Below are 16787 nucleotides of genomic sequence, written 5' to 3'. Positions count from 1 at the left end.
CTATATTTATATTATCGTATTATCTTTAAATTAAAAATAAATTAAAATATTTGTATATATTAATTTGATTTATTGAAAATATATGTTACAGTGGTTTAATTTAAATAGTTATAGTTATCTCATATATTTGTAGGATTAAAAAAAAATATGATATTTTCATTATTTTTAAACAAAATTTTCAGAACAAAAATAAAAATATTTTCATGAGACACGAAAATTATGTTTTAAGTCTTTAAATTTAGAGTTAATTATAATCCACATGTAATTTATTTTTATTACATTTGTCATTTTTTTATTATTTTTAACCACATTTGTTAATTATGTGAATTTTTTGTTAATAAATTTAATAAAAAAATCATTTAGGAAAGAAGAAACAAAGTAAAAGAATTATATTTAAATAGTGATGAATTTTTTTTGTCAAAAGTTATTTTAATACTCAATTAAATATATTTTAGTAATCATATTTAGGAAAGAAGAAACAAAGAAAAAACATTTCAGATTAATTATTTTCAGTCTATTTTTTTTAAATTCTAATTTTAATATTTGAAAAAACATTTGGTTTGTCAAAGTCTTCAAACTTTTCTTTATCTTTAGATTTTGCCGTCAACTTTATTTGTTTGACAAAATGATGTTATGATAAACATTGAGACTATCACATGTTATTTTTAATTATTTATGAGGTCTATTTCTCTAATATTTAAAAATTATGTCACAAAGTAGAGCTAAATCAGCATAGAGGTACACGTCATTGGTTTTTTGCCCTAATTTTATTTATATTGTTGAATGCTTTATCTTAGGGTTTTATTCAAAATTAGTGTCACATATTTCATGAACAACTATAGGCTGACCAGTGAATTAAGCCATTCGTTTTGTTTTTCATAGTTTTTTTTTCATTAGATGCTATAGAAGGGGAAGAGGGTAATGTGAGAGTTTGTTATTGTTGATGCTTTTGGTTTCCGAGGGTAATGTGAGAACCGAAGAGGAGGAACCGGTGGTGGTGGTGAGGTCTTGTTCGGCGAACTTGTGAAGGGCGTCGCCGATTTCACTCAGCGAATGGAAATACGCCACGTGTGCAGTGGTGAGAGCGTAGCGTTGCTCTGATGCGGCTTTGAGGAACGCCTTTCGCTCTCTGCACAGAACCACCGTGGGGAAGTCCTTCACCTTGGACCTGTCGCAGCCCATGTCAGTGTCCCGATATCAGAGAATGAGGTGTGGGTGTCCACGCCGGAGAAGAACATGCTTCACTGTCGCATAATGAAGAAGAAGAAGCTTCACCAGTACGTTTATTAATTAGTTATTGTGTATAATAATGTAACAATAAATACCTTAAGAGTGATGGGGGTAAGAACAAGACAAAAAAGGAGAGAGGTCACGCGATTCTTGAGGGGTGTGTTTGGGATGAGGATTGGTGTTAGAAGAGTCTCCATTAGGAGTTTCTACACCAGCAAACACTGTCGTTGATGTTGGTGTTGGCATTATTGTTTTTGCTTTAGTTTGGTGTTATTTTCCACACGGGTGGGACAAAAAGAGAGGAGAGAGTTTGGAAAAGAGGGGTATGGGGTGAGAGGTAGAAGTAGAAGGTAAGTGTGTTAGGAGTGAATGAATGAAGTGAGAGGAACAAGGGATAGGAATACAATGGGGTATTTATGGAGGAACAAGGGATAGGTACACAAGGCAGGATTAAGTAGCTTGATTTGAATAGTGAACATTTATTAGTCGATGGTTATGCTAGAAGAACAAGCTAGAATTGGGGAGAGTTGATAAGAACAAATCGTGGCTGATATGCAAGCATGTGTCACGCAAGGGTGAATTCACGGATCATTCTTGTTGATGTGTGGGTGGCCTAAGAAGATGCCATGCAAGTAATGAATCTGGACAAAACGAACAAGCCCGCTTCTGTCTCTCATGTTTCTCTCACTCTCATTCTCTACGATAAAACCTCCTTTTTAAGATCAACTTCATCCCTAGGTTTGGTGTTATTTTGCACTTTCAAGAAACAAAGGAACAAGAAAAGGTTAAGCAACAAAAAGATAAACATGGAGGACAAAAGGACCGTAATCACAAATAACCAAGCAAGGAAGAAAATCCACCCATTAATTAGAAGCTTAAGCATTGGCGGCGAAGGTGGGATTGTGTGGCTTGTTGTGTTCGGTGGAGCCTTGGCCATTGCGGGTTTCATGGAAGTTGCTTCTTTTGCGAGCAACAAAAATAAGGCAAAGGACACTCATGATGATCACCAACAAAAATAAGTGTGTTAAAGTGGAACTACCAATTTGGAATTGCTACGTGGCAATCATATACATGCAGTTGGCATGGTGCAATGGTCCACTTTCTCTTCTTCATACCTTTTTCTTTCTTTTATTATTATCACTGTATCATTTAATTAGTCTTCTGGTCTGCATTTATTGATTGAGGGAAGCGCGTGAGAGTGAGTGAAGTGAAGGGTGAGGAGTCACTGTGCATGGAAGAGGAGGGAGACTGAGACTGAAACTGAAACAGCGAAGATTCGAGAGAGATTTATAATTATTAAATTAAGGAGAAACTGGTATTGAGATTGGTGATGTTGGGGATCTGTATTTTGTAGTTTGAGACAAAAATTGATAGTCAAGATTTAAAGTAGAGGAGAAAGGGGAGACCCGCCATTGCCAAATGCCAACGGATCCCTATACTACAATCTCATGCTCTTTCTTTCTCTTTTTATTTATTACTTCTATTTAATATTTATTGACTGTTTTCTTATCTACTGTATTTTGGGTGCTGGTATACGAAGTGAATTATTAAATATTTGAACTTTCTAGAATATGAATGTTATTATACGTGTTTTATAATATATTAAAATTTTAAAATATAAATTAGTAAAAAATCATTGATAACTTATTTGAACTTTCTAGAATGTGAATGTTATTATATGTGTTATTTGAACTTATTTGAACTTTTGCAGGATGTGAGGATAAAGGCACAAGCCTCCCAGAAGCAAAACACTGCCCCCCACATATTGTCTCGTGGGGGTTATGAATATTTAGAAGAAAAGCTCATGACTGAGAAGACAAAGAAAAGACTGGAAGAAGCTGCCCAGTCTGGAAGCACTAAGGGCATCATTGACCCTCCATCTCCCATCAAACGCCACGTGAAATGGAAGATGGCCCGCACGAAGAAAACTGGACAGATGACGTCTGAGGCAGCAAAGGAAATAGCTGATAGGATTGTAAGTCATTTTTAATTAATAATTGTAATTATCTTTGTGTATTTTGTGAATTCCTTGGACAATTATGTGTTCGATACAGGAGTCTTTGGACGAGCAGGCGTCACAGGGATCGTTCGTCCCCATGGACGTCAGGATATCCTGACTGCTGCCATTGGGTGACCAGAGCACCCTAGCTGTGTTCGTGCTGTTGGAGCCGGTGTCACCATAAAGCAATACTTTGGATCAACTTCACGAACGTCCCGCGGTTCTTCCTCCATGCCTCTTGAAGACCTAGAACAGCTGACCCAACAGAAAAAGTGACTCGAAAGATGATGGAATCCTTCAGCCAGATGCAGTCCCAGTTTCAGTCTCAGATGCAATCACAGGGAATTGCACTACCTCTAGAGCCAGAGGTTGGTCCCTCAGGTCCTCGTGTCAACACAAAGGAGAGTTGTGTTGCTCCCTCAGGGAACGATCCAGGGACGGGTGACTCAGACAAATGCGGGCTATATATTGAAGAAAATCCTTCCCGCTTGGTTGCCCTAGGAAGACTTTACGAGGGATCCACAACAGTTCACAACATCCCTTTGTTGCATGGCCAAGTCAAGGTTGGTGTTGAGGAGGTTAAAGATGCAGAGGCTCTCGTTCCTGTATCCACTGACGAGGTTACCTTAGTGGGGCAGGCACTTAACACCTTCCTTGCTTGGCCAACACATCTTGTGAAGCGTTTATCAGAACATGTATTTTACTCTGATTATATGTTTATTTTTTTCAATTAATTTGTTCACTGTAATCAAAACTTGCTAATTAACTATGTTTTATCAACATGCAACTGTGTCTCCAGCAAAACCTCCAGAAAGCCTAGATGAAGAGGTCGATGATCCCCTGTACCTGATGACATTGACCATCCCACAACTGTTTTTGAAGCCGCTCCAGGTTATGTGGGATGGTACCATATTCGGGGTGTTTAATCAAAACTTCCCGTTGTATATAAAGCACGAAGATCTCCCTGAAATTGCACACGGTGGTCAATGTCTCAGCATATCTGTTATACAGTTGTGGATTCTGTAAGTCATTTTAGATTACTATTAATTACCAAAGTAATTATTTTAAATTCATACATAATTAACTTTGACTTAACAACATAGCCATCTGACTGAGACAAGTGTGCGAGCGGGGAATTCTGATGTGTATGGATTTCTCGAGCCACAGTCCATTCAGAGATCTGGACAATCACAATTTGAATGCGAAAGTTACATCAAGAGTTGGGTACAGAGTTCAAAAAAAGATGTTTACCTTGGAGCCTACCTGAATGGGTAAGTCAAACACAATAATTGAATTTAAATAATCTATACTACCACAATAACTCATATTCGTCTCTACTGTAGTGGACACTGGCAAATGGTCGTCATTCTGCCTAAGAAAAACCTAGTTGTCTGGTTTTGTTCTTTACATAACAGGCCAGACAACTACCTTAAAGGAATAATTAACAGGTCAGTATTGTTTTCAATACATTTTCATTGGCATAACTCAACAACATCAATATTTTAATGTTCCTCATATTCAACACTAGTGCTTTGAAAGGACTTGATGATACTCCACAACCGAAATCCAAGACTGCTGCTTGGTGGATTGTTGTTAAGGTACGTGATTTAAATAAAAGTTCTACTTATATATATTTTATGTGTGTGTACACTAATTGTAGTTAACGTTTAATTAATATCTAAATTTCATTATGTATTTAGTGTAATAGACAAAAAGGAATCACTGAATGTGGCTACTACGTGATGCACTGGATGTCCACGATAATCTTAGGATCTTTCAGGAATAATTGGGAGACGGTAATTGTTTATTTCAAACAAAGTTAGTTTTTTTATAATTGTTATTACATTATTAATTTATTTTTTTATTTGATCATGCAGTATTTTAATGAAGTTAGACCATTGGAAGTAGAGAGATTCAAGGCACTTCGCATACAGTGGGCACAATATTATCTAAAAGTTAAACATCAAACATAGGATTTTAGACAACTATGTAACTTTAGGTTAATTAATTAGTTTACATACTTTGCATTACATTTTTTACAATTGTTGTTTCATCTTAACATTCAATAACCTTTGTTGATAGCTAGTTTTTTGCTAAAATTTATTTGAAAACAGAATGCAAATGATATATGTTGTATGCTGTGTGGTCTGATTTTAAATTTACAGGTTAAATTTTGGTTTTTTTTGTAAAAATAGAGACATTATTTAAAAAAAAATTCATGAAAACAACATCGGTTTTTTTTTATAAAAATCGATGTTAACTATCAATAGCAACACATGCGTTAACATCAGTTTTTTATCGGTTTTTTGAAAAAACCGATGTTAACTGTCAATAGTAACACATTCGTTAACATCGGTTTTTTACAAACAACCGATGTTAACTGTCAACATTAACAAATTCGTTAACATCGATTTTTACAGAAAATTGATGTTAATTAACGTTAACATCGGTTGTTTAAAAAACCGATGTTAACTGTCAATAGTAACACATTTGTTAACATCGTTTTTTTTTTTTTACAGAAAACCGATGTTAACTGTCAACATTAACACATTCGTTAACATCGGTTTTTTTGTAAAAACCGATGTTAACTTTCAACATTAATATACATTTTCTGGGTGTAATTCATATTAGCAACATCGGTTATTTATATAATCGATGTTGGTAATTTTACGTTAACATCGGTTTTTAAAAAACCGATGTTAACGATAATACTATCAACGTTGGTACTTTCAATATCGGTTCAAAAACCGATGTTGAAAGTCATAAATAACCGATGTAGAAAGCATATTTTCTAATAGTGTCGGTACATCTATGTTTATATCTTAAGGGCCATAGAAGATCATTATGTATAATTACGTATTTCTTTCAATTTATCAATATTTAGTTTTGTGGAAGAAAAATGACAATAACTTTCTAAATGGTTTTAAAATAGAAAACGTGTTTTGATAATACTCTTTATTCAGAAGCATTTTAATTATATGTATATGTTTTAATCAAGTGCAACATATATATGTATACGTGTTCCTTTGTTTCCCAAAAGAAAAAAAATATTGAGATATTTTATCAACTAGATTTAATGATGCATATTTTGTAATATTTATTATTTATACGATTTTAAAGCAATATTTCAACAAAAATAAATTGAGGCATTACAATAAGCACTACACACTCAAGCAATATCAATCAAGCTATTCTATCCTAACTCCCTCCAAATTCAACAAGAACCATTCATAAATGTATACATGTTGTGATATTATATCATATTACTAAATTGAATACACTTTAGAAAATTATAACATAAACTAAGAAAATAACAAATATGGACATTGAGTGATACCTAGTTACAATCGTCACCTCAGGATATGATAATCTTAAAGCAAAATATGGGGAATCCCAATTTTATTGACTGCTAAATAAGGATATGGTGATATGACAAAGCAACATGCAAAATTAACCTTGTTTCCCATCATTTTCTAGTGAAAGATGCCTTCCTTCTTTTCCAACAATTGACAATTTCTAGTAGCCACATCTCTCTTTCCTAGACCAAGCAAGAAGAAAAGTTAATTCTATGTAAAAACCAAAAACAAAATGAGCTTGAGCTCGTCTTGAGCCTCCTCGATGAGCTCCTCAACTTGGCCGCAACAATGGTATTTCTTGATGTTCTCCTAGTCCTCCTCCTCCTTGCACACGCTGAGTCTGTGCTTGGTGAAGCTCTCCATGGCATTATGGTACCCTTCGTCTTTGAGAACCTTCCGGAACTCCTTCAGCGTCTTGCTGTATAGCCCAACCAACACCTCCCTCGCGTTAAGCACCATGTCTAGCCCCACGATCTTTGTTAAAGCCTTCACCTTCGCCATCAATGACCGTGCCACCGCATCAATGCAGAATCAAACATTGATATCTTATAATGTTTAAAAAATAAAACTTCAGAACACAAACTTACCCAGAGAGAGAGAGAAGAGCAGTGGGTTCACACCATGCCAGCAAGCAGTGGACTTGAAGCACCATTGTGGAGGAATTCATAAGTGCTGCCATGGAGGATTTCAAGTCGTGGCGGGATTCAAATGCACTGTTGTGAAGGATTGAAGTCACATAGGGTTTGCCTCGAGAGGTTCCTTGAAGTCCCAGAGGGTTTGGTTGAGTCACAATGACCACGAGAACAAAACACTGAAACATATTTAATTTGAGCAAAAACACAAGTTTTTCAAAAACTAATGTTAACAATATCAAGCAACAAGGATTTGTTGAAAAATTGATGTTAACATATCGATGTTAAAGACATATTTACTAGTAGTGAAATTACACTTTTTAATTCCTATAAATATAAATTAAAAAGGAATTTTTAATCTCTACAATTTTATATGACAAAAACTTGAACAAATTAAAATGTATGTGTAAGAACTAGAATGGTTTAAAAAGTGTATGTGGTATTCTTATAAAAAACAAAGTGTGTATGGTTTAACAACTAAAAATGGAGTGAAAAGTGTACATGTGGGAGTTAAAACAAATAATTTTAAGATGTATGGACTAAAGCCTAAAAGGGCTATTAACACTTGAGTATAAAATTAATCGTGTTAAAAAATAAATAAAAATATCTATTTTGTGTGTACTGGTAATTACCAATGAAAAATAGTCATTGTTTCTAATTGGACTTGATGTTAAAACTATAGTTAGAAAAACAAAATCTAAAGAATGTGTAAATATAAGATCATATAAATAATTAAACTAATTCAAAAATTATTTTTAAATTTTAATACAGTTTTGCATATTTAAATCATAGTTTTTTTTTTTTTATATTCAAATAGCCTCAAGCATTTGTCGCTCACATGTACAGCGGTTCAATCATATTTGAACATAATTGTCTCATGGAAGATATGTGTATTTAGTCTAGAAAAACACAATCTCAAACAACATTTCTATATTACCTATTTACCTCTGATTTCCCGGTAAGTCAAAAAAAATCTTGGTAAGTCACATTAATACATTAATTAACAAAATGAAAGGATATGTTTGTTTCACGGACTATTTAATTATTTTTAAGAATACATCATAAAAAAAAATTATCCCACATTCGTTGAGATCATAAAAAAAATTAATCATGGGATATTTTATTAGTGAGAAAGATATTATTTCATGTTTTATCACTATTTAGTCCAGACAAATGTGGTGAGTAAAAATTATTCTCATGAGACATGTATACTTCTTCAGAAGTAAAAATTCATATATGTCCTCTTACTAACCACTATTTCACTACTATCTCATGGTTCCTTTATGATATATAATTAATTTTTTTTCCAATCATGTAAATTTTATTCTTGCACAATTAATATAGCCGCAATTTGATTTATTGTGAGTTTCATTCTTATATTTTATGATAATTTTTTTCCTTTTTCTCCCATGCTTCTCTTTTAATAGACAATTCTTGATTTTCTTTCAATTATGGTAATTGTGAAACACATGAAAATGAAACAAGGGGTGCAATAAAAAATTTTGTAATACAAATATTTTAATAATTATAATATATATTTTCAGAAAAAAAAACTCAACTAAACATAAATTTTAATTATTAATGGAAATATAAAAAATAATCTTAATCAATTTTAATAATTAATTAAATATTTTTTAATAATACTTAGAAATAACATTTTTATGTTACATTTTCATAAAATAAAAATTTTGAGAATAAAAAAATCATTCGTGAAATAAACTGTCACAAATGTATAAAACATTTATCAATTAAAATCATCAAACATATATAACAGAGACATGCGCCTCAACAAGCTAAAACATTCACTCTCTGAATCTGTATCACTTCACTCTCACTTTCCGATCACTTTCTCACATTTTCTCGAGGAAAAAAAAAAAGAATCTCACCAACCAAACGCTCCTACCTCTGTTTAATGGAGATTCCACGTAAATATCTCCTCTCTCCAATTTTGTCGCTGATTCTACTTTCGTTCATCATCGTCGTGGTGCTGCGTCCATGTCAGTTACTCGAATTCGCGCCAATTATTGCCGGTTCAAAACCTGCGTATTCCGTTCCTCTGGATAGTCTCCGAACGAAGCTCTCCAGTGAGAATCAACTCCACGCCGTCGGAAACTCCGGCGAACTTCGCCGGAACAAGTTCCGCAACCGAACAGCTACCGTAAGTTCTACTTTTTTTAATTTAATTTTATTCTCTCTCTCTCTCTCTCCCTCTCTCCCGTTGATTTTGTTTCGATGAGTTACTAATCTCCGAGAGTTTAGAAACGGCAGATTCTGTTGCGTTAATTATCGGCGTTAATTTGGATTCTGTTTTCCTTTTTAGTGTTTGCTTTTTTCTCTGATTATGAATTTATTTTCGAGAAAGAATCGAAGGGAATAAGTGAATTGATTATTATGAGTTGATTTGAGTGTGAACAGAGGAAGGTAGGAAAACTCGAACAAAGACTCGCGGCAGCGAGAGCTGCGATGCGGAAGGTTGCGTCGGAATCAGAAGGTGAGAGAAGCAATCTTAGTGTGGCAACCACCGCGCGTGATGACAGCTACCACCGCTACGTTCCCGCCGGAGCTATCTATCGTAACGCCCGCTTGTTTTATCGGTAACACCTTCCACCAACACCTCTTTTTTCACGAGGGAAAATATTTTATGAATACTTAGATTTAGAGAGATTAATTAAAAAAATATATATAAGTATTATAAATAGATAAAATCATAAAAAGAGAAAAATAATAAGAACTGACAGAACCTAGAATGAGTAAAAATGTCCGCGTGTCAACACTCTTTCGAAACCTAAACTTGAAGATACAATATTAGCATACTAGTGCAAAAAAATATTACCACACACTAGTAATAAGTTAATAATAAAAGAATTTAATGAGAACATACTAATAAAATATTTTATACTGATAGAAGAAATATACTCTTCAAGCATGAAGATTCAACTTTTGTATTTTTATATAACTTTTTCTTCTTCTTTATATACCAAAAACAATCTTGAACTATCATTGCACTGATGTTAAATTAAATTTTTGACTGCGATCATAATTTTTTCTCTTCTTTACATATTTAAATAATATAATTAATAATTATCATCTTTTATAATAGTTATTTTAAAAATCAAACGTAAAATTTGATCTTATTAGTTATTTGTGTGAAAAAATTGTATCAAAATTAAATTATATAACAAAACATAAATAATTAAAGTATTGGTTAATTTAAAGGATATTTTTTTACAAAGTAATGAATTATTATACTTTGAATTTTCCATAAAAAGAGATACTCGTGTTTAATTGTGTTTCGAAATAGGATATATATATATATATATATATATATATATATATATATATATATATATATATAAGTAATAATTATTAATATTATTATTAAAACAGATTTATCTTCTATAAAAGTAAAATGTAAAGAATAAAGTGCAATACTAATTGTTATGAAAATAAAGAATTAAAATCAAAATATTGTAATTGATTTTATGCTTGCGTGTTTTTTATAATAATTAAAAATAAACCATTACTGTACTTTAATCCTAAAAATATTCTCTAGTACTATAATCAAAATTGAAAAGCTTATTCACTCTTTGCTTACAAGTCACCGCCACCGGCCATAACATTTTTATGCCACGAAAAAAGATATTCACTTTTTTTTTTTCAAAAAGAAAAAAAAAATACATTATAGTTTGATCTTTTCTTCTGATGTACGATAAGGGAGTGCCGGAGTGCGCTAGTATTGATTCATTCGCTTCGTAGTTTCACACTCATCCTTGTGAATCATGAAAAAGGGATAGGGAAGAAATCAATTTATGAACTTTTTTATTATTGCATTACTCCAGCAGTGCTAGTGGTAAGTGGTAACATACAAATCTTCCATGATTCAATTCATGTAAGTCTTAAATTATAAGAAAGAAAGGGAAGGGGTTTTAAAGTGTTTCTTACTTAACCGGTCTCAACAGATTGGCATGCAATGTTGGAAACTTAGTAGTCATCATTGCAGATGCAGACTGGTCCCAACACCATGTTTGCTATTCATTAATTTCAATAAGCAACCAATCAACACCTTTAAAGGATGATCAGCTGAACCATTATTAATTGGGTGGTATATTAGGCCTTGTACATTAAAAAAATAGTATAAATAAATAGAATAATATAATATAACATTCTTTCCTTTGTGTGTTTCTGTTATATATCATCATCATTAGTATTCCAATGTTTCTAAAACAAAAATCATTAGTATTCCAAAACTATTTAATAGGACTGCATTAAGAGCCACGTGATTCTAAATTATAGGAGTAATGCTTAAGAGTTCACAAAAAAAGGTAAACCTTTATGTATGAGGATTAATTAGTAATTGTGCAATAATTGAAAACAAATTGAATATATGACAACATTGGAAAATGATGGTGACAAAATACTTTATTCCGTTTTTTATTAATAGTATTTTATTCCGATGAATGATAACGTTATTCTTCATAATATTTATTTTACAATAATTTTTTTTACACATCTCTTTTTTCTATTCTTATCTCTACTTATTATAAAAGTATTAAGAGAAATTTATGTGAATATTATTACTATTACACGAATACCTTTGCTACAACAGATCGAAAGACTAAAATGTCTCACTTGATAAAAGTCTCAATTATCGGGATCTTCCAGGGTTGGAATTTCAACATTTCAATTTTTATTTTGTGATTTTTAAATTATTAAAAAGTATACAACTAAATTAAAATTCTAACCTTCACACTCACACATCACAAAATCCCCTGGGTGTAGTTCAAATATCAAATCTAGAGGATTTTCTTTTCCTGAAAGGACCATGCATGTTTTATCATTTCATTAGAAAAAAATCATTATTAGTTTTTTTTTTATTTAAAGGTAGGAATTGAACCCTAATACTATAGAATTTACAACAATTGACTCACATCACTCAACTAAATGAACTAAATTTCCTTGATATTCATATTTAATTTTGATATGAGATGTTTTGGCTAACATTTGACGTTATTTATAGACAATTAGACATCGCGCTGAGGTTTTTCACATGAGATTATTGTTAACTAATCTTTATCATCCTAAATATTTACAAAATATTGAAATACATTTTAATTTTTGAGATATTAAATTATTGTTTTAATTATTTTATTACCCTACATTTCGATCATGTTATGTTTTGAATTCGATTTACTCTTCCCAAACACACCACACGTTTCCACTTATTTCTCCCCACATGTTTGAGCTTTCTAATGATCAAATGTTCCAAACATATTAACGCGTCACAATTAATACACATGGTTGATCACTAGTGCATAATAATTTTGTTTTTAATATGCCAAATGAAGTTGCTAATAAAGATGGAACCTAGTAAGCACAAGAAACGCCAAGTCTAGCGACACGAGAAGTCTTGAGTATAAAAGGTGGGTCAAGGCAATTATTACTCTAACCTAGGCAAAACAATCCTTTAGGGATAATTTTTTTTCTAAATTATCAATAGGAATAAGTTTTAAATAAATACTCAAAAAAAAAATAAGTGATAAAATATCTCAAAACCAAGTCGTAAATTATTTTACCACTTTTACTTCTTATTTTTTTCTATTAAAGTCATAAAAAAATTTATAACTTCTTATTTTTTTATCCAACTTTAAAGTTTTAAATAATTTTATTTAAATTAATATTTTTAGTTTTAGTTTTATTTAATATTTTTTTATATTTTTGAATTTTTTTATTTAATATTTTTTATATTTTTTCCTAATTGCAGTATATATTCTAACGAGCTTAACTTTAAAGTCATACATATAACTAAAACTTTATTTTATTAGTGTTTCATTTATAAAAAATATATTAAATAAAACAATATAAAAAATATAAAAATATTAAATAAAACAATATATGAAAACATAGAAAATATTAAATATAAAATATATAAAAGTATAAAAATATTAAATAAAACTAAAAATAAAAATATCAATTTAAATAAAATTATTTAATACTTTAAAGTCGTAAATAATTTATAACTTTAAAGTCGCATTTAAAAAAAATAAAAAAATCATAAATCATAGTTTTTATGACTTTAGTAGAAAAAAAATAAAAATTATAAAATAATTTATGACTTTCAACTCAACCATCGTGGATATTTTACCACTTACTTTTTTTTGGTATATATTTAAGATTTATTCCCATTTAGTAATTTAGAAAAAAAAAATTATCCCTAAACTGTCATTTCGCCTTTAGCCTACGCCCGGCCAAATATCAAACAAAAACCAACACCTCCTCACCTTGTTGGTTCCAATCATCCATGCATATATATTAATTTTGTCTTTAATTAACATTACACATATAGCAACCAATTGGTTGATAACATGATAACAAAATAGTGAAAAATAATAAAGGTTAACCGAGTGTTTGTGTATTTAGATGTCAAAAATCACGAATCAATTTCTAAAAAATCTTGGGGTACAGTAAAACAGCAATAATATTTATACATCTTACAATTTAAAATATTCTATCAACACTTTTCATTATTTTTTATGACATCATATCATCTATTATAATTGCATATTTTTCTTCTCTCTTTTTTTTTTCTCTCATTAGGTGTTAATTAATAACATTTGGGAGTCCAAGTATATTTTTCCAAAGTAAAAACTAATATTATTTTTGTTACAGGAGCTACTTGGAGATGGAGAAAATATTCAAGGTGTACGTATACCCAGACGGTGACCTACCAATCGCTCACGATGGCCCGTGCAAGGACATATACTCCATTGAAGGGAGGTTCCTCCATGAGATGGAACACGGTGCTGGAAGGTTTAGGACCAACGACCCCAACGCTGCTCACGTTTTCTTCTTGCCATTCAGTGTCACTTGGATGGTCAAGTACCTTTATACTCCACTCTCATTCAACGTCACCCCTTTAAAGAAGTTTGTCTCTGACTATGTAAGAGTCGTTTCTACAAGGCACCCCTTCTGGAATATAACTCATGGTGCCGACCACTTCATGCTTGCCTGTCATGATTGGGTTAGTTCTAGTCCCTTTCTTGTTTATATTGGTACTTTTAGTTACTTGGATTGTTACACCTTTTTTTTATTTTCCTTTAGAAGAAATTATTAAAATAATCTGATTAATTTTCATATATATGACATAATGACAAGTTATTAACTTTTCTTATAGGTTAAAAAACGATTACATATTACATATAAACTAATTGATAAGTTTATGATCCAATAAATTAGAAAATAAGGAATATATATATATATATATATATATATATATATATATATATATATATATATATATATATATAAACTAATTGAGATCACATAATTCCAGGCCATAGTATAATTTATCCATGTTAATGATATAATTGAATCATGTGATCGCCCAGCACTAGCCATGCATTAAAGCAGGCGTGATGCATTTGTTAAATTTTGCTTCCTGTCCGAAATGTCAAAGTGAACAACTTGTTACCAACTGTGGTTGTTTAAGCATATGGAGGACCTTAGACATTTCTAATTTAGGAGAAATCATCGTGTATATGGACCGCAGCGTGCACCAAAAGCTTTGGAAAATAGGCAAGTGGTGGTCCTCTACTAATTAAGCGGTTTTTGATTTGGTTGTTTTCTGTTTTCATTTTCACTGGAAATAGAAAATGATGATGAAAATGTGTTTAGTTGGATTTCTGTTTTTATTTTCAGTGAAAATATTTTTCAAACGAACCAAAAACTGGAAACAATAAAATCTCATTTTCAGTTGAAATTAGGAACCTCATTTTGAATAAAATGAAAGTACGATGACAAAGAATGTAATTTTAAGTAAATTTAAAAATAACTTTTTTTTTAAAAACGCATTTTCAATGTTTTTATTTCTTGAAAGTAGAAAACAAGAAGTTAAATCAAACATATTTTCAGAATTCTAAATCTTTTAAAAATGAAAACAGTTTTCAGAAAATAAAAACAAGAAATGAAAACAGAAAATAAAAATGCAAACCAAACATACCCTAAAACACTGGTGTAATGCATTCCCATTGTTTCCAATAAAGATAGTAGACTTTGAAAAAGCTTGTTAGTGATAACCCAACAAACTTTGGAATACCAAGAATTTTGTACAAAAATAAAATGAACAACTCGTTTAATTTGAATTAGAGCTATGATACTTTAATACTATAAATTTTCAAACATCTAATTAAAACTAGTGGTTTTTTTTTTCTTTTTTATACATTTTTCTTTTCTTTTTATTAGAAATAGATGATATTTAAATATCTCACTATTTTAATTTTTACATATTTTATCAATACATGTTATTTTTTTATCTTTTTATTACATCATACATCTTATAATATCTATATTTATTAAGTGTATACTTTTTCTCCGTTTCTGTTGGTTGCTTATTTTTGTTTGACAAATTTGTTTTATGTCCCCTGGTTTTCTGCAGGGTCCTCATGCATCACAGGGCAACCCCTTCCTCTACAACACCTCAATCCGTGTCTTGTGCAACGCCAACACTTCAGAGGGCTTCAACCCTCGAAAAGACGTATCCTTACCAGAAATCCACCTCTACGGAGGTGAAGTGTCCCCCAAGCTCCTCTCACCACCACCGGACACTGCCCCCCGCCGCTACCTCGCCTTCTTCTCCGGTGGTTTGCATGGTCCAATCCGCCCCGCCCTCCTCGGCCACTGGAAAAACCACGACGAAAACGACGTCATTCGTGTCTACGAGTACCTCCCCAAAGACCTAGACTATTACTCCTTCATGCTCACCTCCAAGTTCTGTCTCTGTCCAAGTGGGCACGAAGTGGCTAGCCCCAGAATCGTGGAGGCAATCTACGCCGAATGCGTGCCCGTGATCCTGTCTGAGTACTATGTGTTGCCCTTCAGTGATGTGCTGCAATGGGAGGCATTTTCAGTGCAGGTGGATGTTTCGGATATTCCTAGGTTGAAAGAGATTCTTAGTGCAATTTCGGAAGATAAGTATAGGAAGCTCAAGGAAGGAGTGAAGGCTGTGAGGAGACATTTTACACTGAATCGCCCTGCCAAGAGATTTGATGTATTTCACATGATCTTGCACTCTATATGGTTAAGGAGACTAAACATAGAACTCAGATAGTCGTTTCCCAATTTCTCCCCCCGAAATCTTGGTCACATTTCTAGCCTTGAAATATGAATCCCATGGATTTTTTATTTGAAGATAAATTGTACCCCCGCCCCGCAACATTTAAATTTGCATATAAAGTAAGTTAATTTATACACTAATTTTTTCCAAAGTAGAGTAATTCTAAATTTAATTATTGATCTAAATATTGACTATATCAAAATCTTTAGACTAAACATGAGTAGTCATGCCATTAGACAATTCAACATAGAGAAATTTTCTGGTATTCTAAAAATAAAAAATTTGGTACTGAAATTTTGTTTTCCTTTCTCTTTTTCTCAACGTATCCATTTACCTATTGAGTAAAAAACAACTGTAGCAAAATTCTTAAATTTGTCTTAATACTACAGTAGCTCTCTATGAAATAGGTATTCACAACTTCTGAATACAGCCTAGGCTACTATCATACATATATTCTTTTG

At 31.8% G+C, this 16787-nt stretch overlaps 1 protein-coding gene across 1 annotated transcript; it reads left to right on the top strand.

The window, feature by feature from the left end:
* Positions 1-9029: 9029 nt before the first annotated feature.
* Positions 9030-16466, top strand: LOC114393229 (probable glycosyltransferase At5g25310). The gene is made up of 4 exons (XM_028354500.1): positions 9030-9375; positions 9633-9811; positions 13884-14235; positions 15649-16466. The coding sequence occupies exons 1-4, from the start codon at positions 9130-9132 to the stop codon at positions 16318-16320; spliced, it is 1449 nt and encodes a 482-aa protein (XP_028210301.1). The 5' UTR covers positions 9030-9129; the 3' UTR covers positions 16321-16466.
* Positions 16467-16787: the final 321 nt, after the last annotated feature.

Source organism: Glycine soja, chromosome 17, assembly GCF_004193775.1.
Source record: "Glycine soja cultivar W05 chromosome 17, ASM419377v2, whole genome shotgun sequence".
NCBI classification, from domain to species: Eukaryota; Viridiplantae; Streptophyta; class Magnoliopsida; order Fabales; family Fabaceae; genus Glycine; species Glycine soja.
The sequence above is the reverse complement of the archived record's forward strand: the minus strand, read 5'-3'. Positions and strand labels throughout refer to the sequence as shown.